This window comes from Salmo trutta, chromosome 9 (genome assembly GCF_901001165.1).
Source record: "Salmo trutta chromosome 9, fSalTru1.1, whole genome shotgun sequence".
NCBI classification, from domain to species: domain Eukaryota; kingdom Metazoa; phylum Chordata; class Actinopteri; order Salmoniformes; family Salmonidae; genus Salmo; species Salmo trutta.
In genome coordinates, this window is record NC_042965.1 from 21,598,803 (window position 1) to 21,626,736 (window position 27,934).

At 42.0% G+C, this 27,934-nt stretch overlaps 3 protein-coding genes across 7 annotated transcripts in view; all 3 read left to right on the plus strand.

The window, feature by feature from the left end:
• The first annotated feature begins 477 nt into the window (after positions 1 to 477).
• On the plus strand, positions 478 to 18,794 carry mob1a (MOB kinase activator 1A). Its single transcript, XM_029762987.1, has 6 exons — positions 478 to 714; positions 1,246 to 1,412; positions 4,747 to 4,840; positions 14,198 to 14,331; positions 14,429 to 14,592; positions 16,375 to 18,794. Exons 1-6 carry the CDS (start codon positions 701 to 703, stop codon positions 16,450 to 16,452), a joined length of 651 nt encoding a protein of 216 aa, XP_029618847.1. The 5' UTR covers positions 478 to 700; the 3' UTR covers positions 16,453 to 18,794.
• Positions 18,795 to 18,873: 79 nt separating this feature from the next.
• On the plus strand, positions 18,874 to 24,905 carry LOC115200171 (TRAF-type zinc finger domain-containing protein 1). The gene is made up of 12 exons (XM_029762984.1): positions 18,874 to 19,385; positions 19,760 to 19,796; positions 20,574 to 20,709; positions 20,840 to 20,893; positions 20,982 to 21,423; positions 21,600 to 21,899; positions 22,096 to 22,160; positions 22,826 to 23,080; positions 23,344 to 23,482; positions 23,637 to 23,844; positions 24,048 to 24,114; positions 24,206 to 24,905. The coding sequence occupies exons 2-12, from the start codon at positions 19,762 to 19,764 to the stop codon at positions 24,242 to 24,244; spliced, it is 1,740 nt and encodes a 579-aa protein (XP_029618844.1). The 5' UTR covers positions 18,874 to 19,385; positions 19,760 to 19,761; the 3' UTR covers positions 24,245 to 24,905.
• Positions 24,906 to 25,674: 769 nt separating this feature from the next.
• Positions 25,675 to 27,934, plus strand: part of LOC115200175 (smoothelin) — a 94,093-nt gene continuing 91,833 nt past the window's right edge. For 2 of the 5 annotated variants that reach the window (XM_029762988.1, XM_029762992.1), the window contains exon 1: positions 25,675 to 26,182. In XM_029762988.1, coding sequence (XP_029618848.1) covers positions 26,132 to 26,182 — 51 coding nt within the window. In that variant the 5' untranslated portion in view covers positions 25,675 to 26,131. The remainder of the gene's footprint in view (positions 26,183 to 27,934) is intronic. The other 3 variants (XM_029762990.1, XM_029762991.1, XM_029762995.1) reach the window with 2 other exon arrangements.

The window sequence follows — 27,934 nt, forward strand, 5'->3', positions numbered from 1 at the left end:
TTTGAGTTCACCACTGAAAACAATAGAAAAGTTTAAATCACATGTTTTATTGAAAATGCCCATTTGGTTTGGTTTACAATCGCCAAACGTATGGATTGCAATTGGCTTGTGACTGGTGAAAACATCCAAACCCAGGCACGTGGAGCCCATTGTCATTTAGCATGTGCCTCTGGCATGAAAACTGAGCATCCGGAAGTCAAGGATTCTCTGACACTTAAATATATTGTATAAATGCGTGTCATGATATGTAATTGCGTATCAATACCGCTAGTGCTATCCGAAATCCTTGTGACGTCCCCACATAAAAACCTAACCAATTTCAACTTAAATTGTGTAACTTCAGAGTTTGAACGTCCAAAGAAACCAGCATTGTAAGAACCGTATAAATACTGCTGAACCATTATATTACAACAATTACTGAAATAATTTCCATGAGAGTCCATATGAGGGCGACAAACGTACATGTCAGCAAAATGTTGTGCTAACTATCTACGTCAAAATATTATTTCTTCAGGGTACGACTACACACTGACACGCGAGAGAAGGGTTAGAAAGTTAGGAGACTTTTCACCAGGGAAGCTAGAAAGGCTGTATATTCACCAAACAACCAGGGAAACGTTCGACACGACAGCTTTCTTTTGAGCTTCGATATTCTTTGCTCTGCAATTGTCTTCGTTTTTCGACCGAAACTAAGTTAACGATGAGCTTCCTATTGTAAGTAGCTGTATGTCACGGTTTTTACTCGTAGTTCGCTAACGTTACCTAACTGGCTAGCTAGCTATGTTTGCATAACTTTAGATGCAGACAGATATACTCATTAGTCATGATGTAACCACAGATTGTCATAGCTGTCGCTGTAACTTTTGTCTTACATTTAGCGAGCTATATTAAAATGTGACTAACGTTACCCAGCTAGCTAGATGAGCTAATGTTAGTTAGCTAAATAACACGATCATGTCACGTTATAGCTAGCTTAAGTTGTTAGGTGTCACTCATCATTGGAACTACGCATTTTTAGCATGTCGACAACTAACGTTAGTGAACAAGTTAACTAGCAAACGATTATAGATAGCATGGGTTCCTTCCTGTTTTGTTGCTGTCAGCTGATTAGAGGACAGTGTTTAACAGGAAGACTCAGACTAGTATGATTTCATATCTGAGCAGTGAGCACATCTACTCATCACTAATAGCTCAAACGTGGAACATCACAGTTTGACTCGAGCTCCCTCTCCTCCCTTGATCCAGTGGCAGTCGCTCGTCTAAGACCTTCAAGCCGAAGAAAAACATCCCAGAGGGCTCCCACCAATACGAGCTGTTGAAGCATGCAGAGGCAACGCTGGGGAGTGGGAACCTGAGGCAGGCTGTCATGCTGCCAGAGGGGGAAGATCTTAATGAGTGGATTGCTGTTAACAGTGAGTAAAGGGTGATTGAAGAAGGGGAGCACAGAAGATTGAATTGACACCTGTTCTTAATGACAGCCTTTAGGTTTAGCGTTGGTCCAGTAACCGAAAGGTCGCTGGTTTGAATCTGTCGGTGCCCTTGAGCAAGGCACTAAACCCTAATCGCTCTGGATAAGCGCGTCTGCAAAATGATTCAATGCACAATTTCTTCCAGAAAACTGGTTAAATTAAAAAATATTTTGGTATCCACATCCACATATCTTTGGTTTGCAGTTGAACAAAACCAAAAAATCAGAATAATTTACTAAATCTTACCTTATTCCACAAAAAAATCCTAAAATGGCCCGGACAATATTATTGGCACCTTCTAGAAGTAGTTAGAAATAATTCGATTTCAAGCAGGTGATTCACCTTTACTTTGGAATTGAACTCACCTGTGGTGAGTTGCAGGTGCCTGCGATATAAAAATCTCTCATTCAATGAGTTTGAATAGAGAAAAAGACTCATTCTCCTCTTGTTGCTGTGTACCTCAATGAACATGGAGAAAAGAAAGAAACCAGAGAATTATCTGAGGTCAGTCAGATGCAAGATTGTCCACCCTTGTCTACAATCTCGAGGCTACAAGTCTGTCTTCACAGACCTTGATGTTCCTGTTTCCACTGTACGCAATGTCATCAAGATGTTTAAGGCCCATGCCACAGTAGCCAACCTCTCTGGATGTGGCCGCAAGAGAACTTGATGGATGATTGTAGCGAAGGATTGTTAGAATGGTGGAGAAAGCACCTCAATCAACTGCCACATAGATTCAAGCTGACTTTCAGACACAAGGTACGACAGTTTCATCTCGCACCATCTGTCGCCAACTCAATGAAAGGGGATTATATGGTAGGAGACCCATCTGGCCACAGGACATTCTCCCAGAAGGATTTTGGCATGTCCAGGGGTGTTGGCAAATTGCCATCAGGCTTTCTTATGTCTCTTTCTCCCCACTGCTGAGAAAGAGACATAAGAAAGCCCGACTGCAATTTGCCAAAACACACCAGGTAATGCCAAAATCCTTCAGGGAGAATGTCCTGTGGACAGATTAGAGCATTTAGGTAAAGAACACCATATGTATGTTTTACAGAATGAAGCCTTAGTAGAAAACAATACCTTCCAAACAGTCAAACATGGAGGTTCAGTGCTGTTTTCGAGTTGCTTTGCTGCCTCTAGCACTGGGTGCCTTGAATGTGTGCATGGCATCATGAAATCAGGAGAATACCAAGGCATTTAGGAGTGCAATGTTTGACCCAGTGTCAGAAAGCTGGGTCTCCTTAGGTCATGGGTCTTCCAGCAGGAGAATGACCCCCCCCCCCCCCCCCCCCCCCCCCAATACACTTCAAAACGCACCCAGGAATGGTTCAAGACAAACGCTGGACTGTTCTGAAGTGGCCAGCAATGAGTCAAGATCTAAATACCATTGAAAACTTGTGGAGAGATCTGAAACAGCAGTTGGGAGAAGGCACCCTTAAAATCTGGGAGAACTGGAGCAGCTTGCTTCAGAGGAGTTCCAGTACAGAGGTGCAGGAAGCTCTTATGGTTATAGGAAGTGCTTGATTGCAGTTATTTTGATCAAAGGCTGTGCTAACAATAAGTCTAGGGTGTCAATTTTGTCAATGCCATTTCTGTTTTCTGATTTTAAATGGATATATTAAGTTCTGAATCAAAAACAAAGGTTTTGTAATATTAACAGTGAAATAAAGAATTGTGGAGACTAAATACTTCGGTAAGTTTCAACATTATTTTTAGGGAAAAATAGTGAGTTACTTGAAAAAAGTGCAAGGGTGCCAATATATTTGACCACAAGTGTGGGTGGGTGTCTCTGCGTGCGCATTCAGAAAAGTATGCAGTTCACTTTTTCCACATTTTGTTATGTTGAAATTGTTTTTTTCCCCTTCATCAATCTACACACACAATACCACATAATGACAAAGTGAAAATAGGTTTGCAAATGTATATATTTTTTCATAAAAAAATAAAATATTTACATAAGTACACAGATGCTTTGCTATAAGACTAGAAATTGAGCTCAGGCGCATCCTGTTTCCACTGGTCATCCTTGAGATGTTTCTATAACTGTCCACCTGTGGTAAATTCAATTGATTGGACATGATTTGGAAAGGCACACTTCTGTCTATATATGGTCCCACAGTTGACAGTGGATGTCAGAGCAGAAATCAAGCCATGAGGTCGAAGGAATTGTCCGTTGAGCTCCGAGACAGGATTGTATCAAGGCACAGATCTGGGGAAGGGTACCAAAACAGTTCTGCAGCATTAAAGGTCTCCAAGAACACGGTGGCCTCCATCATTTTTAAAAGGAAGAAGTTTGGAACCACCAAGACTCTTCCTAGAGCTGGCCGCCCGGCCAAACTCAGCAATCGGGGGAGAAGGGCCTTGGTCAGGGAGGTGACTAAGAACCCAATGGTCACTCTTACAGAGCTCCAGAGTTCCTCTGTGGAGATGGGAGAACCTTCGAGAAGGACAACCATCTCTGCAGCACTCTACCAATCAGGCCTTTATGGTGGTGTGGCCAGACAGAAAGCCACTCCTCAATAAAAGGCACATGACAGCCCGCTTGGAGTTTGCCAAAATGCACTTAAAGACTCTCAGACCATGAAAAAAATCATTCTATGGTCTGATGAAACCAAGATTGAACTATTTGACCTGAATGCCAAGCGTCAGGTCTGGAGGAAACCTGGCACCATCCCTACGGTGAAACATGGTGGTGGCAGCATCATGCTGTGGGGATGTTTTTCAGTGGCAGGGACTGGGAGACTAGTCAGGATCGAGGAAGAGATTGACGGAGCAAAATTAAGAGTTCCTTGATGAAAACCTGGTCCAGAGCGCCCAGGACCTCAGTCTGGGATGATCTTCCAACAGGACAACGACCCTAAGCACACAGCCAAGACAATGCAGGAGTGGCTTTGGGACAAGTCTCTGAATATCCTTGAGTGGCCCAGCCAGAGACTGGACTTGAACCCGATCGAACATCCCTGAAGAGACCTGAAAATGGCTGTGCAGCGACGCTCCCCATCCAACCTGACAGAGCTTGAGAGGATCAGCAAAGAATGGGAGAAACGTGTCAAACTTGTAGCGTCATACCAAAGAAGACTCAAGGCTGTAATCGCTGCCAAAGGTACTTCAACAGAGTAAAAGGTCTGAATACTTATGTAAATGTGATATTTCAGTTTATTTTGAATACATTTGCAAACATTTCTAAACCTGTTTTTACTTTGTCATTATGGGGTATTGAGGGGGTAAAAACAATTTCATCAATATTAGAATAAGGGTCTGTTCTCCGTTTCAGCTGTGGACTTCTTCAATCAGATCAACATGCTCTACGGCACCATTACTGAGTTCTGCACTGAGACCAGCTGCTCTGTGATGTCTGCAGGGCCCAGGTAAGATGGGCAGGGAGACAGACTATTCAAATGGAAAAGGAAATTCCACACACACCATTCTTTTTGCTGTGGATGAATTTGACCAACTTTTGGCTTAAGAACCTTGATCAGACAGACACATTCCATGCATGTTCCCTATTTTTAATTTGTAGTATTCTCTGAAATGACCTGAAGAGTGGTAATGCTGTTCCACTTAAACAAAGTTAAACTACTTTGCAAATATGAAACAATCATATCAGTCAAAATATAAAATTCCCAGTTGATGCTACAAAACCAACTTTATAAGATGTTTTAAAAAATTAAGTTCTATGACTCAAAATGACCGAGTAAGGCATTGTTGGCAGAATAGATGGATGCAGTTCAATGCATGGATTAATTTAATAAACCAATGCATGTTTGTAGTCCAACAAATATTGCACCCAGGTTGTAAATCACAGCTGTCCTGGTATATTGTTTGCTTCCTCCAGCCATTCGGGATGCCCTGTTTCAGTTTCAATTACTCTATTTTGGACAAAAGTGGACGAATGTAACTAAGGCTGGGAATGCCAACATGATCAAACTACCAAGGGAAATGATCACAAGTCAGTCATAACGTGGCTAATAGGCTAGCTTATGTATTTAGCAAGCTAAAAACACAGCCTAACGTTAGATACTTTTGTACATATCGTGTAGCTAACTATGTGGACACCCTTTCAAATTAGTGGATTCGGCTATGTCAGCCACACCCGTTGCTGACGGGTGTATAAAATCGAGGACACCGCCATGCAATCACCATAGACAAACATTGGCAGTCGATTGGCCTTACTGAAGCCCTCAGTGACTTTCAACGCGGCAAGCCTAAGATCAGCATGCGTCGACTGGAGTGGTGTGAAGCTTGCCGCCATTGGTCTCTGGAGCAGTGGAAACGCGTTCTGTGTAGTGATGAATCACTCTTCACCATCTGACAGTCCGACGGACAAATCTGGGTTTGGCGCATGCCAGGAGAACACTACCTGCCCCAATGCATAGTGCCAACGGTAAAGTTTGGTGGAGGAGGAATAATGGTCTGGGGCTGTTTTTCATGATTCGGGCTAGGCCCCTTAGTTACAGTGAAGGGAAATCTTAATGCTACAGTATACAATGACATTTTACATGATTCTGTGCTTCCAACTTTGTGGCAACAGTTTGGGGAAGGCCTTTACCATTTCAGCAATGCACCCGTGCACAAAGCGAGGTCCATACAGAAATGGTTTGTCGATCGGTGTGGAAGAATTTGTCTGGCCTGCACAGAGCCCTGACCTCAACCCCATCGAACACCTTTGGGATGAATTGGAACGCAGATTGCGAGCCAGGCCTAATCGCCCAACATCAGTGCCTGACCTCAATAATGCTCATTGTTGAATGGAAGCAAGTCCCCCCAGCAATGTTCTAACATCTAGTGGAAAGCCTTCCCAGAAGAGTGGAGGCTGTCATAGCAGCAAAGGGGGAGACCAACTCCATATTAATGCCCATGATTTTGGAATAAGATGTTCGACAAGCAAGTGTCCACATACGTTTGTTCATGTAGTGTAGCTGCTGGTTAGGATGATGAAATTGGGTGAGTGGCCAATTTTGTCCCCCATATTGTAATTCTGTGGCTAGGCGAGACATGGTGTTATTTGGTTAGCTTGCAAGAAATGTGAATCACTTTGCTAGCTAGCTAAGCTGAACTTGAACGATTGTCATCCACAGTTTAGCATAGCTCTTAGCTGTCAATCAAATCTATTTAGCATCGTCAAATGGGCGGACAGGCAAGTTCCCATTCAGTCGTCAAAACGTGGCTTGGGAGAAGCATGCATTGGCGGGCAAGCAGGCTACTATTCCCCATCGTTTTTCAGTGCAGTTTTGACCGCCAACTACAAGCTGAATAAGTCTGAGGGTTTATCTACTGTTTCCTCGTTTAGATTTTATATCATATCGGTCTAGCTAACATTAGTTGATATTGACTGAGAGAGAGAGAGCCTACCTTTTCATGGTGGTTTGATCAACAGGACTGTAAAGTTTCCAAATGTAAGACATATTTGCAGAAATCATTCAGGGTTAGTTTGGCTTTTTGGCATTTACATTTTTTTTTTAAATATCTAAAGTCGCACTGTTGCTACTGCCTGTAAACACACAATCCAGTTAAAAGTGAATGATGTCAGGCCCATGTGGTAAATGGCTTATTTGCATATAACCCTATTGTATCTCTGATTGGCTATGGCGCACCGGTCTGTGTAGACTCCTGTCCTGGGCAAGACAAATGTTTTATTTGCTGCAGTGTTTATTAATTGTCCAAACGCACAGCCGCTTTCCCACTCTCTGGCTATAGAATTTTCACAAATGCCTTACTCAACGTCATTCCCAAACATTCTATGAATGTGTGAAAATGACCATATTTAAGTGCTTGCTTGTCAGAATGTCAAAGGTGTAATATTCTTCCTGTGGGTGTATATTATCATAATACGATTTCATGTTGCTAATACGCTGTCAGTTCCACTTAAACTTGAATAGGTTAGTTATTCACATGCCACTGCTATGGTCAGCCCAGGCCTGACTTCCCCCACAGACACACAAATGTTTTATTTTGATACCTAGTTTTAAACTTTTGTTCCTTGCGTTAGTTTCACTTCATGTTTTTACAGTGTTAATGCAGTACATAACAAATCATTTCTGGAGTTTTCTGAGCCCATATTCACAAGTTGTCTCACCGGAGTGCTGACCTGATTATGTAGTCTTATTCATTATGATTTAAAGGGGAAAATGAATCCTAGTTCATCAGTCCTTCTCTGAGACACTTTGTCAATTGATTCTTGTCAGCTAAAAAACGACATAAACGTAACAATTTCAAATATTTTACTGCGTTACACTTCATATAAGGAAATCAGTCAATTGAAATAAGTTCTTTAGGCCCTAGTCTATGGATTTCACATCACTGCGAATACAGATGTGCATCTTGGTCACAAATAACTAATAAATTTTTTTTTTTTAAAGGTATGGGCGTGGATCAGAAAACCAGTCAGTATCTGGTGTGACCGCCATTTTGCCTTATACAACCACCATTTGCCTTATGCAGCTTCTCTTTCACATAGAGTTGATCAGGCCATTGGTTGGGGCCTGTGGAATGTTGTCCCACTCCTCTACAATGGCTATGCGAAGTTGCTGGATATTCTCCGGGCCTGGAACATGCTGTCGTACACGTCGACCCAGAGCATCCCAAACATGCTCAATGGGTGATATGTCTGAGTATGCAGGCTATGGAAGAACTGGGTTATTTTCAACTTTCAGGAATTGTGTACAGATATATCCTTGCAACATGTGGCCGTGCATTATCATGCTGAAACATGAGATGATGGCGGCGGATCTCAGGATCTCATCACGTTCTCTCTGTGCATTCAATTCTCTGTTAACAGCTCTGGTGGGCATTCCTGCAGTCAGCATGCCAATTCCACGCTCCCACAACTTGAGACATCTGTGGCATTGTGTTGTCTGACAACCAAATTTTTAGCTTGGCCTTTAATTGTCCCCAGCACAAGATGCACCTGTGTAATGATCATGCTGTTTAATCAGCTTCTTGATATGCCACATCTGTCAGGTGGATGGATTATCTTGGAAAATGAGAAATGCTCACTAACAGTGATGTAAAAAAAAATTGTGCACAACATTTGAGAGAAACAAGCTTTTTGTGCATATCAACATTTTCTAGGTTATGTTATTTCAGCTTGTGAAACACTTTACATGTTGCACTTATATTTTTTTTCTGTGTAGTTTTGGCACTTCCTCTGAGTTCCTTCTTCTTGCTCTATTTTCGGTCTCAAGGTCATTGTAGTGTTAGGCTGCTAGTCAATCAAATTTAATCAATCAAATGTATTTATAAAGCCCTTCTTACATCAGCTGATGTCTCAAAGTGCTGTACAGAAACCCAGCCTAAAACCCCAAACAGCAAGCAATGCAGGTGTAAAAGCATGGTGACTAGGGAAAAACTCCCAAGAAAGGCCAGAACCTAGGAAGAAACCTAGAGAGGAACCAGGCTATGAGGGGTGGCCAGTCCTCTTCTGGCTGTGCCAGGTGGAGATTATAACAGAACATGGCCAAGATGTTCAAATGTTCATAGATGACCAGCAGGGTCAAATAATAATAATCACAGTGGTTGTCGAGGGTGCAACAGCACCTCAGGAGTAAATGTCAGTTGGCTTTTCATAGCCGATCATTCAGAGTATCTATACCGCTCCTGCTGTCTCTAGAGAGTTGACTGGGACAGGTAGCACGTCCGGTGAACAGGTCAGGGTTCCATAGCTGCAGGCAGACCAGTTAAAACTGGAACAGCGGCACGGCCAGGTGGACTAGGGACAGCAAGGAGTCATCAGGCCAGGTAGTCCTGAGGCATGGTCCTAGTGCTCAGGTCCTCCGAGAGAGGGAGAAAGAGACAATTAGAGAGAGCATACTTAAATTCACACAGGACACCGGACAAGACAGGAGAAATACTCCAGATATAACAGACTGACCCGAGCCCCCCAACACAAACTACTGCAGCATAAATACTGGAGGCTGAGACGGGAGGGGTCAGGAGACACTGTGGCCCCGTCTGACGATACCCCCGGACAGGGTCAACCAGGCAGGATATAACCCCAACCACTTTGCCAAAGCACAGCCCCCACACCACTAGAGGGATGTCTTCAACCACCAACTTACCATCCTGAGACAAGGCCGAGTATAGCCCACAAGGATCTCCACCATGGCACAACCCAAGGGGGATGCCAATCCGGACAGGAAGATTACGTCAGTGACTCAACCCACTCCTAGGGACGGCATGGAAAAGCGCCAGTGACTCAGCCCCTGTAATAGGGTTAGAGGCAGAGAATCCCAGTGGAGAGAGGGGAACCGGCCAGGCAGAGACAGCAAGGGCGGTTCGTTGCTCCAGTGCCTTTCCGTTCACCTTCACGCTCCTGGGCCAGTCTACACTCAATCATAGGACCTACTGAAGAGATGAGTCTTCAATAAAGGCTTAAAGGTTGAGACCGAGTCTGCGTCTCTCACATAGCTAGGCAGACCATTCCATAAAAATTGAGCTCTATAGGAGAAAGCCCTGCCTCCAGCAGTTTGCTTGTAATTCTAGGGACAGTAAGGAGGCCTGCATCTTGTGACCGTAGTGTGCGTGTAGGTATGTACGGCAGGACCAAATCGGAAAGATGGGTAGGAGCAAGCCTATGTAATGCTTTGTAGGTTAGCAGTAAAACCTTAATCAGCCCTTGCCTTAACAGGAAGCCAGTGTAGAGGCTAGCACTGGCGTAATATAAGATTTTTTTGGTTATAGTCAAGATTCTAGCAGCCGTGTTTAGCACTAACTGAAGTTTATTTAGTGCTTTATCCGGGTAGCCCGAAAGTAGGGCATTGCAGTAGTCTAACCTAGAAGTGACAAAAGCATGGATACATTTTTCTGCATTTTTGGACAAAGTTTCAGATTTTTGCAATGTTACGTAGATGGAAAAAAGCTGTCCTTGAAACAGTCTCTTGATATGTTCGTCAAAAGAGAGATCAGGGTCCAGAGTAGCGCAGAGCTCCTTCACAGTTTTATTTGAGAAGACTGTACAACCATCAAGATTAATTGTCAGATTCAACAGAAGATCTTTGTTTCTTGGGACCTAGAACTAACATTGTCCGAGTTTAAAAGTAGAACATTTGCAGCCATCCACTTCCTTATGTCTGAAACACAGGCTTCCAGGGATGGCAATTTTGGGGCTTCACCATGTTTCATTGAAATGTACAGCTGTGTGTCATCCGCATAGCAGTGAAAGTTAACATTGTTTCTGAATGACATCACCAAGAGGTAATATATAGTGAAAACAATAGTGGTCCCAAAACGGAGCCTTGAGGAACACCGAAATTTACAGTTGATTTGTCAGAGGACAAACCATCCACAGAGACAAACTATCATTCCGACAGATAAGATCGAAACCAGTCCAGAACTTGTCCGGGTAATTTATTCTAGACCAATTTGGGTTTCCAATCTCTCAATGAATGGTGATCGACGGTATCAAAAGCAGCACTAAGGTCTAGGAGCACGAGGACAGATGCAGAGCCTCGGTCTGACGCCATAAAAAGGTCATTTACCACCTTCAAAAGTAAAGTCTCAGTGCTATGATGGGGTCTAAAACCAGACTGAAGCGTCTCGCATGCTTTGTTTGTCTTCAGGAAGGCAGTGAGTTGCTGCGCAACAGCTTTTTCATTTTTTTTGAGAGGAATGGGAGATTCGATATAGGCCAATAGTTTTCTATATTTTGGCTTTTGCAAGAGAGGCTTTATTACTGCCACTTAGTGAGTTTGGTACACATCCGGTGGATAGAGTGCCATTTTATTATGTTCAACATAGGAGGGCCAAGCACAGGAAGCAGCTCTTTCAGTAGTTTATTTGGAATAGGGTCCAGTATGCAGCTTGAAGGTTTAGAGGCCATGATTATTTTCATCAATGTATCAAGAGATATATATATATATATATATATATATAGTACTAAAAAACTTGCGTGTCTCCCTTGGTCCTAGGTCCTGGCAGAGTTGTGCAGACTCAGGACGACTGAGCTTTGGAGGAATACGCAGATTTAACCTGTTGAGGACAGATGCTCCGTTAGCGGAACCCCTAGCCAACAGCCAATGGCATTGCACGGCGCGAAATACAAAACCAACTAAAATACCACAATTCAATTTTCTCAAACAATCAACTATTTTACACCATCTTAAAGATCTCGTTAATCTAACCACATTGTCCGATTTCAAAAAGGCTTTACAGCGAAAGCAAAACATTAGATTAAGTTAGGAGAGTACATAGACACAAATAATCACACAGCCATTTTCCAAGCAAGCATATATGTCACATAAACCCAAACCACAGCTAAATGCAGCACTAACCTTTGATCTTCATCAGATGCCACTCCTAGGACATTGTTATACAATACATGCATGTTTTGTTCAATCAAGTTCATATTTATATCAAAAACCAGCTTTTTACATTAGCATGTGATGTTCAGAATTAGCATACCCACCGAAAACTTACGGTGAATTTACTAAATTACTCATGATAAACATTCACAAAATAAATAATTTATTTTAAGAATTATAGATACAGAACTCCTTTATGCAATCACTATGTCGAAAAGCACATTTTGCAATATTCTGAGTACATAGCTCGGCCATCACAGGCTAGCTAATTTGACACCCACCAAGTTTGGGGCTCACTAAACTCAGAATTACTATTAGAAAAATTGGATTACCTTTGCTGTTCTTTGTCAGAATGCACTCCCAGGACTTCTACTTTAACAACAAATGTTGTTTTGGTTCCAAATAATCCATAGTTATATCCAAATACTGCCGTTTTGTTCGTGCGTTCAGGTCACTATCCGAAGGGTGACGCACGAGCGCATTTCGTGACAAAAAAATTCAAAATATTCCATTACCGTACTTAGAAGCATGTCAAACGCTGTTTAAAATAAATGTTTATGCTATTTTTCTCGTAAAATAGCGATAATATTCCAACCGGGCAACGTTGTATTCATTCAAAGGCTGAAAGGAAAAAATGGAGGTGTCTCGTGACCGCGCATCTCCAGTCTCACTGTCCCCAGTCTGACCACTCACAAACAGAGCTGACCACTTACAAACAGAGCTGTTGTACTTTGCCCAGAGACAGCAGACACCCCCATTCCACTTTCTGGTGGCTTTAGAGAGCCAATGGAAGCCTTAGAAAGTGTCACGTTACAGCACAGTCGATAGAGATGCAACAGAAGGACAACAAATTGTCAGACAGGGCACTTCCTGTATGGAATCTTCTCAGGTTTTGGCCTGCCATATGAGTTCTGTTATACTCACAGACACCATTCAAACAGTTTTAGAAACTTTAGAGTGTTTTCTATCCAAATCTACTAATGCACTATATGCATATTCTAGTTTCTGGGCAGGAGTAGTAACCAGATTAAATCGGCTACGTTTTTTTTATCCGTCTGTGAAAATACTGGCCCCTATCCCAAAGAAGTTAAAGAGGAGTCTGTAATTAGCTTTCTAATGATCATGATCTTTTCTTTAAAGAAGTATATGAATTTATCACTGTTGAAGTGAAAGCCACCCTCTCTTGGGGAATGCTGCTTTTTAGTTAGCTTTGCGACAGTATCAAAAATAAATTTGGGATTGTTCTTATTTTCCTCAATTAAGTTGGAAAAATAGGATGATCGAGCAGCAGTGAGGGCTCTTCGATACTGCATGGTAGTGTCTTTCCAAGCTAGTCGGAAGACTTCCAGTTTGGTGTAGCGCCATTTCCGCTCCAATTTTCTGGAAGCTTGCTTCAGAGCTCGGGTATTTTCTGTATACCAGGGAGCTAGTTTATGACAAACGTTTTTATGGGTGCGACTGCATCTAGGGTATTACGTAAGGTTAAATTGAGTTCCTCAGTTAGGTGGGTAACTGATTTTTGTATTCTGACGTCCTTGAGTAGGTGGAGTCTGGAAGGGCATCTAGGAATCTTTTGGGTTGTCCGAGAATTTATAGCACAACTTTTGATGATCCTTGGTTGGGGTCTGAGCAGATTATTTGTTGCGATTGCAACGTAATAAAATGGTGGTCCGATAGTCCAGGATTATGAGGAAAAACATTAAGATCCACAACATTTATTCCATGGGACAAAACTAGATCCAGAGTATGACTGTGGCAGTGAGTAGGTCTGGAGACATGTTGGACAAAACCCACTGAGTCGATGATGGCTCCGAAAGCCTTTTGGAGTGGGTCTGTGGACTTTTCCATGTGAATATTAAAGTCACCAAAAAATATTATCTGCCATGACTACAAGGGCCGATAGGAATTCCGGGGACTCGGTGAGGAACGCTGTATATGGCCCAGGAGGCCTGTAAACAGTAGCTATAAAAAAGTGATTGAGTCGGCTGCATAGATTTTATGACTAGAAGCTCTAAAGACGAAAACGTTGTCTTTTTTTATTTTTTTTTATTGAAATTTGCTATTGTAAATGTTAGCAACACCTCTGACTCCGCAACACCTCCGCTAGTCTCTTATGCTCTTTTCCAGCTCTTGAATCTTACTCTTGTATACTCTGTACTAATCATTTATGGTAAATCTCCTCTTCTAAGAACAGAAAGTAAATCCGTGCACTGGTAAAATGCTCTGTGTCTAGTAGGACAACCTTTTTATACCCCAAACTGGGTCTTTTTAGGAAGATGCCCTCTTCTAGGCATGTGTGACTGCCCAACAAACAGTGATGTTGAATTGTGCCAAAAACATTCAGAGGAAGCCAGAATTTCACGTTATTAAAACTGAACTAAAATTCTCATTCCATCTTGCTATTGGTCCATCTCTACCTCCCTCAAGGTATGAATACCACTGGGCAGATGGCACCAACATCAAAAAGCCCATCAAGTGCTCTGCTCCCAAGTACATAGACTACCTGATGACCTGGGTGCAGGATCAGCTGGATGATGAGACACTCTTCCCCTCAAAGATAGGTTAGTTAAATTAACTTCGTATAAATTTGAAACCTTCATAAGTTTAGCCTAGACCTTTGGCTTTTAGATAATAGAACTCCCGCTCTGTCTCCTTTAGGAGTGCCCTTTCCCAAGAACTTCATGTCTGTGGCAAAGACTATTCTGAAGCGCCTGTTCAGAGTCTATGCCCACATCTACCACCAGCATTTTGACTCTGTGATGCAACTGCAGGAGGAGGCTCACCTCAACACCTCCTTCAAACACTTCATCTTCTTTGTCCAGGTGCCACTGCTAATACATTCCAAATATCAAATGTTCTCTTTATTGCTGTTTAGAAATGACTGTCATGATTCTACAGTGAGGGGAAAAAAGTATTTAATCCCCTGCTGATTTTGTACATTTGCCCACTGACAAAGAAATGATCAGTATCATTTTAATGGTAGGTTTATTTGAACAGTGAGACAGAATAACAACAAAAAAATCCAGAAAAATGCATGTCAAAAATGTTATACAATTATTTGCATTTTAATGAGGGAAATAAGTATTTGACCCCTCTGCAAAACAAGACTTAGTACTTGGTGGCAAAGCCCTTGTTGGCAATCAGAGGTCAGACGTTTCTTGTAGTTGGCCACCAGGTTTGCACACATCTCAGGAGGGATTTGTCCCACTCCTCTTTGCTGATCTTCTCCAAGTCATTAAGGTTTCGAGGCTGACGTTTGGCAAATCATACCTTCAGCTCCCTCCACAGATTCTCTGGGATTAAGGTCTGGAGACTGGCTAGGCCACTCCAGGACCTTAATGTGCTTCTTCTTGAGCCACTCCTTTGTTGCCTTGGCCGTGTGTTTTGGGTCATTGTCACTCTGGAATACCCATCCACGACCCATTTTCAATGCCCTGGCTGAGGGAAGGATGTTCTCACCCAAGATTTGACGGTACATGGGCCCTGTCCACCGTCCCTTTGATGCGGTGAAGTTGTCCTGTCCCCTTAGCAGAAAAACACCCCCAAAGCATAATGTTTCCACCTCCATGTTTGACGGTGGGGATGGTGTTCTTGGGGTCATAGGCAGCATTCCTCCTCCTCCAAACACGGCGAGTTGAGCTGATGCCAAAGAGCTCCATTTTGGTCTCATCTGACCACAACACTTTCACCCAGTTGTCCTCTGAATCATTCAGATGTTCATTGGCAAACTTCAGAAGGGCATGTATATGTGCTTTCTTGAGCAGGGGGACCTTGCGGGCGCTGCAGGATTTCAGTCACGGCGTAGTGTGTTACCAATTGTTTTCTTGGTGACTATGGTCCCAGCTGCCTTGAGATCATTGACAAGATCCTCCCGTGTAGTTCTGGGCTGATTCCTCACCGTTCTCATGATCATTGCAACTCCACGAGATCTTGCATGGAGCCCCAGGCCGAGGGAGATTGACAGTTCTTTTGTGTTTCTTCCATTTGCGAATAATTGCACCAACTGTTGTCACCTTCTCACCAAGCTGCTTGGCGATGGTCTTGTAGCCCATTCCTGCCTTGTGTAGGTCTACAATCTTGTCCCTGACATCCTTGGAGAGCTCTTTGGTCTTGGCCATGGTGGAGAGTTTGGAATCTGATTGATTGCTTCTGTGGACAGGTGTGCTCCTAATCTCAGCTCGTTACCTGTATAAAAGACACCTGGGAGCCAGAAATCTTTGATTGAGAGGGGGTCAAATACTTATTTCCCTCATTAAAATGCAAATCAATTTATAACATTTTTGACATGCGTTTTTCTGGATTCTTTGTTGTTGTTCTGTCTCTCACTGTTCAAATAAACCTACCATTAAAATTATAGACTGATCATTTCTTTGTCGGTGGGCAAACATACAAAATCAGCAGGGGATCAAATACTTTTTTCCCTCACTGTATCACGGGTGTCTTGTCATAAATCATGCTTCCATGAATGTAGTAAATAGTATTCTATTATAATTCATGGTTAACAGGCATACTTGTTACTATCCTGTGTAAATATAGTATAGCAGGTAAAAAGTTTTGTTTGATTACATATGGCTTGTGTGGTATTTTACTGTGTGTCTGTGTAGGAGTTCAACCTCATTGATCGTCGTGAGCTGGCCCCTCTGCAGGATCTCATTGAGAAACTGGGTTCCAAGGACAGATAAAAACCTTAGTCTCTCGCTCTCTAACCCCCCTCCCCCTCTCTGGCTTTCTGTAACTTCTTCACTTTGCCTTTTTTTCTCCCTCCATCCACTACCTGTATGTTTTCTGTTCTAGTTTTTTGCGCTCTCCCTCTAGTTGTCTGTTGACGTTGTTTCAGAGCTTGTTTTGTTAAAGCTCACTCTAGTCTTTAAGGTAAGATACCAGGGTGTAGTATATTAAATGTATTTTTTTGTGGTTTTGATAAACAAATTCTATAATTGGGACCTACTGATCTGTACTGTGGACCAATATAATTTAGGAGTTTAAATGGAAACCAGCATTTCTTTCCTATAGGATTTACAAGCACATAGTTAAAATGTTTGTTTTTTTACATCATGTTTTCAGTTGAGGTTTTAGTCAATGTACTTATACTGTTTTTTGGATCTTGTATCTGGAGCAGTTTTTGTATTTTCAATTTTTTTTTCACTTAAGATGAACAAAGTTGCAAAAGACGAGATATTGATCAATAAATATTTGCAGCGTCACTTTTGATATACTTGTGAAATAGATCATCTTCCATAGTTCATAAACAATCAGTGATCATATTTTTATGCTCGACTTGACTACTTAGGTGTTATACGGTATTTTAAGAACGCAATCAAAGTATCAGAGGATGACATTTTGAAAACAAATGAAATGTAGTATAATGTGAATATTTTGATTTTACTCATTCTCATTTCACTCAAATAGCATATAATGTGCCTCAGTTATGTTTTTTACTATGTCAAATTCCTTGGATGTCTTTGTCCTTATGCTGGTACTTAATTGTAGTATCAAGTCAATAGTTGTTTTATTGTTTATTAAACAAACCTTTACTCAAGCATGCAAAATGCAATAATAGCAATAGTGCTCGCACCAATACATGAAAAGGTTGAGTGTGTGATAGGTCATTTTTTTACATTTTATTTTTATATATTTTTTGGGGTCTTATCTGAGTGTGTGACATGTTAATCACCCTAGTCATTATGTGTTCAATCCAGGCACAGTGCTAAAGCAGCAGGGCTGTTGGTTGTGCCACCTTGACGCAAATTAAATTGATCCCATTCCATCCAAATTCCTTGCCACAAATGGAATGTTATTTATAAAGAAAAAAGCTTTTAGTATTTATCCTCTTCCTGATTTGGACTGAGTATAAAGGTCTAGGTGCTACTCCATTTGATAGCTTAGACATGCTCCAGAACTTTCGTGACTTCTAAGTATTTTTTAAACCTCCTGCTTTGGGCTGGATGTGTTAATGTGTAGTTCATACATGCAGAATTACTGTCTTACCTCAATTAGCCACGAAATCCCAAGTTTAAAAGCGACTGTTTTATGGAATCAGTGCTGTGCAATTTTCCCCCAAGTGGGCTAGCCCCCTAGCAATTTGAGTTCAACCAGTGAGCTTCAGCCCTTTGTCATATGAGTGACAGCTAGCAAGAGGCACATCATGCACACACAGCAAAGTGAGAGAGGTCAGTGACGTGTTGCACATATCTGCACATACTTGATGTAGTATGTCATTTTCGGGGACCACTTTTGGCTCGTTAGTTCTACTTTCAGAGCTACTGGCAAATTATAGAAAAGTACAGGAGAATCTTTAATTTAATGCAATGTAAATGTTTTTTACACAGCTTATCTCATTTTGCCCCTTGGTTGAAAATACATCCATGTAAAAATATGGTCTACTAGTCAACACATGGTTTTAAGCAATTGTAAGATTGTTTCTTTACAAATCTCCAGCATGTTTGTAATATTCATAAGTTTTCCTAATATGTGCTTATGTTTGATCTGTCTGGATAAGTGACCTGATATACCGCCAGTATGTGTGCTTATAGATTTTATTACGTTCAACATTGATTTTGAATGTGCTGTTACATTCCCCATAGGCAATGATATGTTGGGAATAAGACTACACACCAAATGTTTCTGGAATAAGTTAAGTGTAGTTTTTTTGGGGGGGGGGGGCTACTTTTTTTTTTTTACACTAACTTAATTTTTGAGTAACTTTTTTTCTCCCAGCTATCCAATGAAAACAGTTTGGCATGCCATAGATTTGGAGTTACATTTTATCATATTTTTGATATTGCTGTTAAACAATTAATTTAACTTTGGTTAAGGAATTTTAAAAAGTGTGACCTTTTTAAAAAATATATTGGAGGTAATTTGTGGGCAATGTGATTGTTACAACTGTGAGTCCAATACTCTGCTGTAAATAAGATAATTTACAGAACATTTATCTGAACAAAACTGTGCCTTTTAAAGTATTGTCTGAAATTACATTATTCATAGCAGAATAGCTTAATTAACATTAAAATGAATTTGTGGAGATTGTTTGTATTGAAATTATTTAAAATGGGTATGAGTTTTTTTTTTAAATACTAAATTACACCTTTTGATAATAACCCATCATGACCATTCACTGCTTCCACGCTCCCTCTGCCTGGCATAAGATCACATCTACTACTACTTTTAACAACCACTCCCATCAATATGTCCTAGGCTATTGGCTATCAAAATCAACATTCTGTTAATGAAATGTTGTTATCCGAAGACAACATTCACAAATACTATTCATTTTGACGAAGTGTTTGTTGACCGTTTTGGTTGGTCTCATTGGTCAACAGTATTTCGATTAGCGAATCAGATACTAGATACTTGTGCGTTACTCGGTAGCTACTTTCAGGAAACGCTTGCTAACATGGTTTGCGTTAACGATCTTGGAAATCAGAAAGCTAGCTAGGGTGAAACTAAAACAAAGTAAGCAGTAGAAGGGCTTTCTTGTCGCTCAGGAAGTTTATTCTGACATTAGCTATTGAAAACAGCGATTTAAAGCCTCATCTTTAGCTAGCTACTAGCCAACTAACGCCTAGCTACCAGCGAAGTAAACAAACAAGGGACCAAGTCACAGCAGCAGGAGGTATGTAACTTTCTCATTCATAGATACGGGTATATGTGGCTCAATCGAAGCTATCGGCATTGAACAGAAACAATAGCTAACTACGTTGCATATTTGCTTGGTCATTGTCCGCCAAATGACAATACAAAATGGGAACGTTTTCGAGCTAGCCTGTGTGCTAATTATCGAACGTTAACGATACGATTCTTTATTTTGGAAAGATAGTGAGAACTAGCTAGCAATAATGTGGGTAGATATCGCTATCTAACAAACTAGGTATAACAGGAGATCTTTGATGCCACAGATTTCTTCAGTGGATTGGTTGCCACCCCAGTTTCAAATGTCACTTGGCAATTGTATCCTCTTTTTTTTCTCCCTTTTTATGTCTCTGCAAGCCATGGCAAATGAAAGCACACAGTTCTGTGCCAATTGGTAAGTACACTTTTATATACAAAAGTATGTGGACACTCTTAGTCGATTCGGCTGTTTGTCTATAAAATCAAGGACACAGCCATGTAATCTCTGAAGACAAACATTGGCAGTGGAATGGCCCGTACTGAAGAGCTCAATGACTTTCAATGTGGCACCGTCGTAGGATGCCACCTTTCCAACAAGTCAGTTCGTCAAATTTCTGCCCTACTAGAGTTGCCCCTGTCAACAGTAAATGCTGTTATTGTGAAGTGGAAACGTCTAGGAGCAACAACAGCTCAGCTGCGAAGTGGTAGGCCACACAAGCTCACAGAACGGGACTGCTGAAGCACATGGAGCATACATTTTTTTTTCCTCGGTTGCAACACTACCCGTTTCCAAACTTCCTCTGGAAGCAACGTCAGCACATCTAACACCTTTGGGATGAATTGGACCGCCGACTGCAAGCCAGGCCTAATCGCCCAATATCAGTGCCAGACCTCACTAATGCTGTTGTGGCTGAATGGAAGCAAGTCCCTGCAGCGATGTTCCAACGTCTAGTAGAAAGCCTTCCTAGGAGAGTGGAGGCTGTTATACCAGCAAAGTGGTAGAACTCAATATTAATGCCCCTGATTTTGGAATGAGATGTTTGACGAGTCGGTGTCCACATACTTTTGGTCATGTAGTGTATGAAGATTCAGGCAAGTTGAGAAGTAGGCACAATGTTAATAGATACATTCTGTCTGACTCCTCTTTCTTGCTTCCTCTTTCTTGCTCTTTTTCGGCTCTCTCTCACTCTAGTCAGCATGACATTCCAGAGGCTAATTTCACTACGCATGAGAGTCACTGTCGCCGGAATATTGCTCTGTGTGATGTGTGCCAAGAGCCAGTGCCTCGTTCAGATCTGCAGCAGCACAAGGAACAGGAGCACATGCAGGTATGGTGCTAAAGATAGAGCGGGCGGGAGCCGGGAAGTGGGTGAACTACAAACTTGAGTGAACATCATCCCAAGGTTTCTGTACAATTGTTTTACAGGAGGCTTCACAAACATTTTATTTTAATTTCAGGTGAAATGTAAGTGCGGTTTAAAGATTGAGAAAAGCCTCATGGAATCCCACCTGGTATGTACAACTTGTATTAGGATAGAGACCTTGTGATGGTCACATATTATGTATTTCATTGCATTTTCATCTGACCTCTCTTTTCCAGAGATCTGAGTGCAATCAGCGGATGGTGCCGTGTCAGTACTGTGAACTGGAGCTGGTTTTCAGTCAGTCCAAGGAGCATGAGGATTATTGTGGGACGCGCACAGAGCCCTGTCCATTCTGCAAGTGCAATGTAATGTTGAGGGAGCAAGCTGTCCACCCAGCCTTGTGTGGTAGCCTCACACCACCTCAAGAGCGAAACAACAGTCGGGCAAGTCACAGCCCAGCAGAGACCCAGTCTCCAGGAACATGGTTTGACTCTCACTCCATCCGTAACCTGCTGAGAGCCCAGGAGGGAGAAGGCCACAAGAACAACAACGCCAGTGCGTCTGACCGCAGGGCCCTACCACGGCCACTGGAGGCCAGAGTGCACAACAGCACCCGGGGGCAAGTGAGCCTGGGAGGAAGGGGGAACATTGCCCCTAGGAATACAGACTTCAGCCACTGTAAGTCTGCCAATGGCTCATACAAAGTGTTCAAGTTTTCACATTATCCAAAAACCATTTACTTCAACTTGTTCTGGTATTGATAAAATGCCCTGACCTATATTAAAGTAGAAAACTGTTTAACTTGAATTACTTTTTTGTGTGATTGTAAAAACATCTCATGTGTTGTCCCCCAGTACTGGAACAGGAAGCTGCAGTGCTGGGCAACAACAATAACAGCATGGCATCATTGGCATGGCCTGCAGACCAATCACTGGGAGAAGACTCTGCAAGCCTGGACTACCTTCTGGCCCTTAGCCTGCAGAGTGATGGAGACACAGGGGATGTAGGGGGAGGAGCGGGGGCATTGTGGACAGATGTCTGGGACCACAAATTTGGAAGGATGTCCAACAGAGGCTCTCCCATCTCTCCCCCTAACAACAACTACCAACATATCACCACTGGCACCAATACAGCACCAGAACATGACCAGACAGGTCAGATGCTTTACTAAAATAACAGTATTGTCCTTGTTTGTTTTCATGTGAGATTAATATTGTTACAGTATGCTGCCCTCCTCTCCCTTTTACATTTTTACTTCCTTCAACCCTGTCATGATTAAAAACAAGTTCGGAATAAAATCATATTTCTTACTTTACCCATTATTTCTCTGCTCTTTTTTTCCCCATGTAGACACCATGTTGCCCTGTGAGTTCTGTGAGGAGCTGTTTCCTGAAGAGGACCTCATTTTACACCAGGTTAGAAGGATCTTTTGCTGCTTAGCCTACAAGTCACGCTAACGCCATGGAGGCTAAGCCTGAGCCGACCAGGGATTTCCTTTACATTTCCTTTACATGCTGCAGCAGTTGGTTATAAACTCGTGCCCCTTATTTCCTTACTGTGAGTGCACATTGTTTTATTGCTCTTGTTTGCTCCCTCTGGACTAGTTTCCTAGAATCTCCTCCTGAGTACAGTTAATTATTATTTTTGTTTTTGACAATTTGTTTTGCATTGTTTTTCTACAGAACTCAGTCAAGTCAATATACATTCCCTCCCCACACACACAAATCCACATACATTCATTCTCACAGAGGGATCCACAAACTAAGCATGAAGGCAAACAATCTATCCAAAACAAACTGACATACAGAAACAACACAAAAACAATTCATTATTGGTCACTGTCCAGTTTGTGTCTTGCACTTGGTGTCCCCCCATCCCCTTTAAGAACATAATTATGCAACGTACATAGTTATTGGGGAATGCCACAATGTGTAACTGTTAGAACTGTTAGTAATTTTCCATCTCAGGGCTGATCAATAGTGTGTATCATGTGGTAATCACCTGAGGGTAGCTAGCCACGACCTATCTGGTTAGCAGAAATACATTTTTTCCCCTCACACCTGTCTTTGTTGTCTTTCAGACTGGCTGTAGTCCAGCCTCAGCCTTTGCATCTTTCAGCAAGCGACCTCCGTCTCCATGCTATGATGACAGGATTGCTAGGGGTGCTGGTGGTCTTCTGCACATCCCACCTGACACCCCTAGCTTTTCCAACTTCCCCCGTTCAGTCTCCCCGCTCTCCTGCAGTCCACCTGCCAGTCCACTACAGAGAGACGTGGTCATTCCCTGTGAGTTCTGTGGAGTAGCCCTGGAGGAGGCTGTTGTCTTTCACCACCAGGTACATTATTTACAGTGCAAGAGATGGTGCTGTATAATGTAGATCATGTTTAAATAGTGTATGCCATTAAGGTCAAAAAGTCCTGTCACATTACCAATGATGGAGAAAACAGTTGTTTTGACAGGGGTAGAAAAATTCTGATAACACTTTGCTCCCATTCCTGTGTATTAACATTGTAATTACTCCAGCATTTTCATTGCACTAACATGCTTTTCCATAGTAATTACCTAGTAATTGAGTATAGCCTGACACTTTGTTTACAGGATAAATGTGAACTCCGACCTCGCACGGCTCCCTTAGTGGATAAGGTCAACAAAGTGTCCTTTCAAAAACCATCTTTTCCCCTCAAAGAGAGCTGTGGATGGAGCTCCTCTGAGGTGCAGAAGAGACTCAAGCACCAATGTAAGACACTGAACCCCACTTTCACCAATGCACAATAATTTTGAACAACACTGATTTCTTTAAAACAAAGTCAATGTTGCTTGGGTTCCATCTAGCCACCTATGTAAAAATTTTACATCAAATGTTGTGTGTGTGCACATGCTTGCGTCTAAAGCGGTCCCCTTGGATGGGCTGGACAGAGAGAAGCCCCAGGTGCAAAGCCCAAATGAATGGCAGAGAGTCCACAGTGGGCTACCCATTCCAGGGAAGATCTCAAACTGTGATCCTCAGGTGAAGAACAGGCCCCAGCATGGGAGTGAGGCAGAGGGGGGCGACTTGCTATTCAGTGAAGGCCACAAATCCAACTCTGCAGCAGCTGTGGGGTAAGAACAATGACACTTGCTGTAATAATGTAATTTTAACATTTGTTTAATTTGATTTGACACAACTTCATTTGAAATTGTTTGGGTACATCATATTTGGATTACGTCTTGTGTCACATAACTAGGGTTGAAAGTGTTTTATTTTGTATAATATAGTGACAAGGCTTCCAAATGTAATGAAATATGTTGTATCCATCTGCCAGACCTCCCCTAAGAGAAAATAATGAGGGACCAAGGATTAAAGGACCAAGGAATGCAGGGCCATCAAAGGTAAACAATCCTTATTTCTTTAGAGCCTCTATGGTGGCCATAATTATTTGTTTATAGTTTAATGTTTTTCTGTATCAACATTCCTTTCTAGGTGCCTAAGAAGCAAAACAAAGAACAGGAAGATGAGTGAGGGCAAGACTGTCGATGGGAAGAGCTGCAGACAATCACCAAATGCTTTTTGTGTGTGCTGCAGTCTGTCACTAGCAGTGGTGGCGTTACCGGCTGGCTACATTGCCGATGCCTGCCAGATCTCACTACACTTGGGTAGGTGTTTAACATATCAGCAAACCACAAATTGTATAACAATCTGATGCCAGATTGTGCAACAGAAGATGTGGTGCAAAACCAGTGGTTGATGCAATGCAATGTAATCCTCCTGGAACACGACCAGTCTCTTTATTGCCTGTGTGTGTGTTTCTGTATGTGTCAGTTGCTCTTCCTTTTAAAAGTCTAAACAGTCAAACTTAAATATTTGAGTGATTCCAATAGTTTGTCATATAACTTTCAGCTTTTTGTAGTCTTAAGTTTGAAACTTTTAATATAAATTGTATAGAATTTAGGAATCCCACCTTAATATACTCTTGAAAAACCTATGTAAAAATATATACAGGTATGTAAGAAATCTTAAAGCTCCACAAAGAAATTGTACTCTTCACTGAATAATGCAAAATCAATGACACATACAGTATCAAAGCATTATTTGTATTTAGGCCTGCACCTATTGAACTGTTTGTTTTTTGTATGCTTTGTGATATTATCATCATACTTTTAATAAATCCTTAGTATAAATGTTTTGGTGTTTGTGGATGACTGATAATGTAAAAGAGTGTCCTCAATACTAAGTCTTAATCACATCGCTATTTTCCTATAATCATAATTGGCTATAATGCTTTGAACCCTCCACATGTAAAAACTGCACATATCACATATGTTGCTCGTTATTGCAGTATGACCGGAGTGAGCTTTGCAGAGATTCAAATGAGTACTTTGTCAATGGTACTCTATTTTCCCCTTCTTTAAAGATACTGATGTCGGACTTTCTGAAGGCACTTCAGCCCTCATAGGGGTGGCCATCGGCAATTGCCTTCAGGTAGTTCTCATGTTGTTCACTGGTGGGCGCACTCTACTCAGCTATTTGTGCCACTGCCTTTGAAACATCCACAATTCAGCACATGAATTTGTCTATGCATGAGGTTGACATCCTATAGCTGGGTTTCCCAACCTCGGTCTTGCCCCCCCCCCCGCACGTTTCGGCATAACAGGACTTTCCAAGGGAAATATATTATAGCTTACTTTATTGACCATATATAGATCTAGGATCAATCTAAATATTAACTTTTGACAAGTAGAGAAATGTTAAGTACAACATAACTATTGCATGTCCAAAGAGTAGATATGTAATCTACTTGTTTAAAAAAAATAAAAAAAATTTTTGCAAAAATAATTAATTACTTCTTGACTAACAATCCGTCCAGTGTTAGTTTTGAATATCTGTTTTTCAATTGGTCGAGGAGTTTATTGAATGGGCGGGACAGAACTAACAGTGGGAATTCTGGATTCAAAGCTCGCGCTTTCTGTTTTATACTCCGGTTCTCGGATTCTAAAGGTTTTCGGAGAGAGAAGTAATAAAAGGCAGAGTTTAAAAAGTATATTTTTTAAATCTCTAGGTCACTCCAGTCGTTTCTTATTAACGTAATCCAAAAGTTATTTTGAGGCAGGAATTTGCATTGTGATAAGACCAGTTCTATGGAAAGTTGCTTGGAAGAAACCGTAAATATTCGAGCAGGTGGAGCATCAATTCCAACACGTGAAAAGGGAACTTGTCTTTTGGGACACAATTGTTGCCAGCATTTGTATCCTGCTGGTCTGCTTTATTAAATTGATAGGGTCCCTACGTTTAACGCTTGTGGTTCTTTTTTTGAAGGACGTTTCCAAATCAAAAGCCGGCTTTTTCTTCCTTTTTGAGTTAACATTTTACATTTCACCTGTCATTGTGACGTTACCCTAAATACTGAAAATGTCAGCTGAAAGATATTCAACATTGGATGAACCGTCGCTTCGGAACCTGGTGAGTGTGAAATATACCCTGATTTATTTACCCTGTTGTGTATAATTAAACTTTTACTAGAGGTTGTTTTTTGTACACACCTGAGAATAATTGGGCACGAGAGGGTTGGGAGAACATGTTAGCTAAACCCAACCCTTTAACGCCTAACCCAGCTAACGTTAGCCGCCTAGCTAATGTTAGCGTTAGGAATTCGTAACATACCATACAGTTAGCAAATTCGTAACATACTTTTGTATAATATAATGTATAAGGACAGCCCTTAAAATTTGTGGATTCGGCCATTTCAGCCACACCCGTTGCTAACAGGTGTATAAAATCGAGCACACAGCCATGCAATTTCTATTGACAAACATTGGCAGTAGAAGGGCCTTACTGAAGAGCTCAGTGACTTTCAACGTGGCACCATCACGTTGAAGGATGACACTTTTCCAACAAGTCAGTTCATCAAATTTCTGCCCTGCTAGAGCTGCCCCGGTCAACTGTAAGTTATGTTATTGTGAAGTGGAAACGTCTAGGCGCAATAACGGCTCAGCCGCGAAGTGGTAGGCCACACAAGCTCACAGAACGGGCCTGCCGAGTGCTGAAGCGAGTAAAAATGGTATGTCCTCGGTTGCAACAATCACTACCGAGTTCCAAACTGCCTCTGGAAGCAACTTCAGCACAAGAACTGTTTGTCGGGAGCTTCATGAAATGGGTTTCCATGGTGAGCAGCTGCACACATGCCTAAGATCACCATGCACAATGCCAAGCATCGGCTGGAGTGGTGTAAAGCTCGCCACCATTAGACTCTGGAACAGTGGAAACGCATTCTCTGGAGTGATGAATCACACTTCCCCATCTGGCAGTCTGATGGAAGAATCTGGGTTTCGTGGATGCCAGGAGAACCCTACCTGCTCCAATGCATAGTGCTAACTGTAAAGTTTGGTGGAGGAATAGTGGTCTGGGGCTGTTTTTCATGGTTTGGGCTAGGCCCTTTAGTTCCAGGGAAGGGAGATCTTAACACTACAGCGTACAATGACATTCTAGACAATTATGTGCTTCCAACTTTGTGGCAATAGTTTGGGGAAGGCTTTTTCCTGTTTCAGCATGACAATGCCCCCTGTGCACAACGAGGTCATAAAGAAATGGTTTGTCGAGATCGGCGTGGAAGAACTTGACTGGCCTGCACAGAGCCCTGACCTCAACCCCATCGAACACCTTTGGGTTGAATTGGAATGCAGACTGCGAGCCAGGCCTAATCGACCAACATCAGTGCCCGACCTCACTAATGCTATTGTGGCTGAATGCAAGCCAGTCCCCGCAGCAATGTTCCAACTTCTAGTGGAAAGTCTTCCCAGAAGAGTGGAGGCTGTTTATAGCGGCAAAGGGGTGGACCAACTCCATATTAATGCCCATGATTTTAGAATTTTGCAAATTGGTAACGTCGTACGAATTGAAACTTGTAACATGTCATATGAAATGGATTATGGACATCCACAAATAATACCTACCTTATGTATCATACTCATTTGAGTGTTGGGGCGGCAGGTAGCCTAGTGGTTAAAGCATTGGGCCATTAACCGAACGGTTGCTGGATCGAATCCCCGAGCTGACAAGGTACAGATCTGTTGTTCTGCCCCTGAACAAGACTGTTAGCCCACTGTTCCCCGGTAGCCCGTCATTGTAAATAAGGATTTGTTCTTAACTGATTTGCCTAGTTAATCCTGCGTTTTATATTTATTTTAGTTTAGTATGTTACGTCTACCCCTGAGT

What these genes read in the sequence shown, in the direction of transcription:
- mob1a (XM_029762987.1), top strand. An exon ending in TGAGTGGATTGCTGTTAACA is followed by an intron (nt 1,413 to 4,746) that starts GTGAGTAAAGGG and finishes TCTCCGTTTCAG; the next exon opens with CTGTGGACTTCTTCAATCAG. An exon ending in GTGATGTCTGCAGGGCCCAG is followed by an intron (nt 4,841 to 14,197) that starts GTAAGATGGGCA and finishes ACCTCCCTCAAG; the next exon opens with GTATGAATACCACTGGGCAG.
- LOC115200171 (XM_029762984.1), top strand. Translation starts at nt 19,762, where the DNA reads ATGGCAAATGAAAGCACACAGTTCTGTGCCAATTG. An exon ending in GAAGAGACTCAAGCACCAAT is followed by an intron (nt 23,483 to 23,636) that starts GTAAGACACTGA and finishes TTGCGTCTAAAG; the next exon opens with CGGTCCCCTTGGATGGGCTG. An exon ending in AACTCTGCAGCAGCTGTGGG is followed by an intron (nt 23,845 to 24,047) that starts GTAAGAACAATG and finishes TCCATCTGCCAG; the next exon opens with ACCTCCCCTAAGAGAAAATA.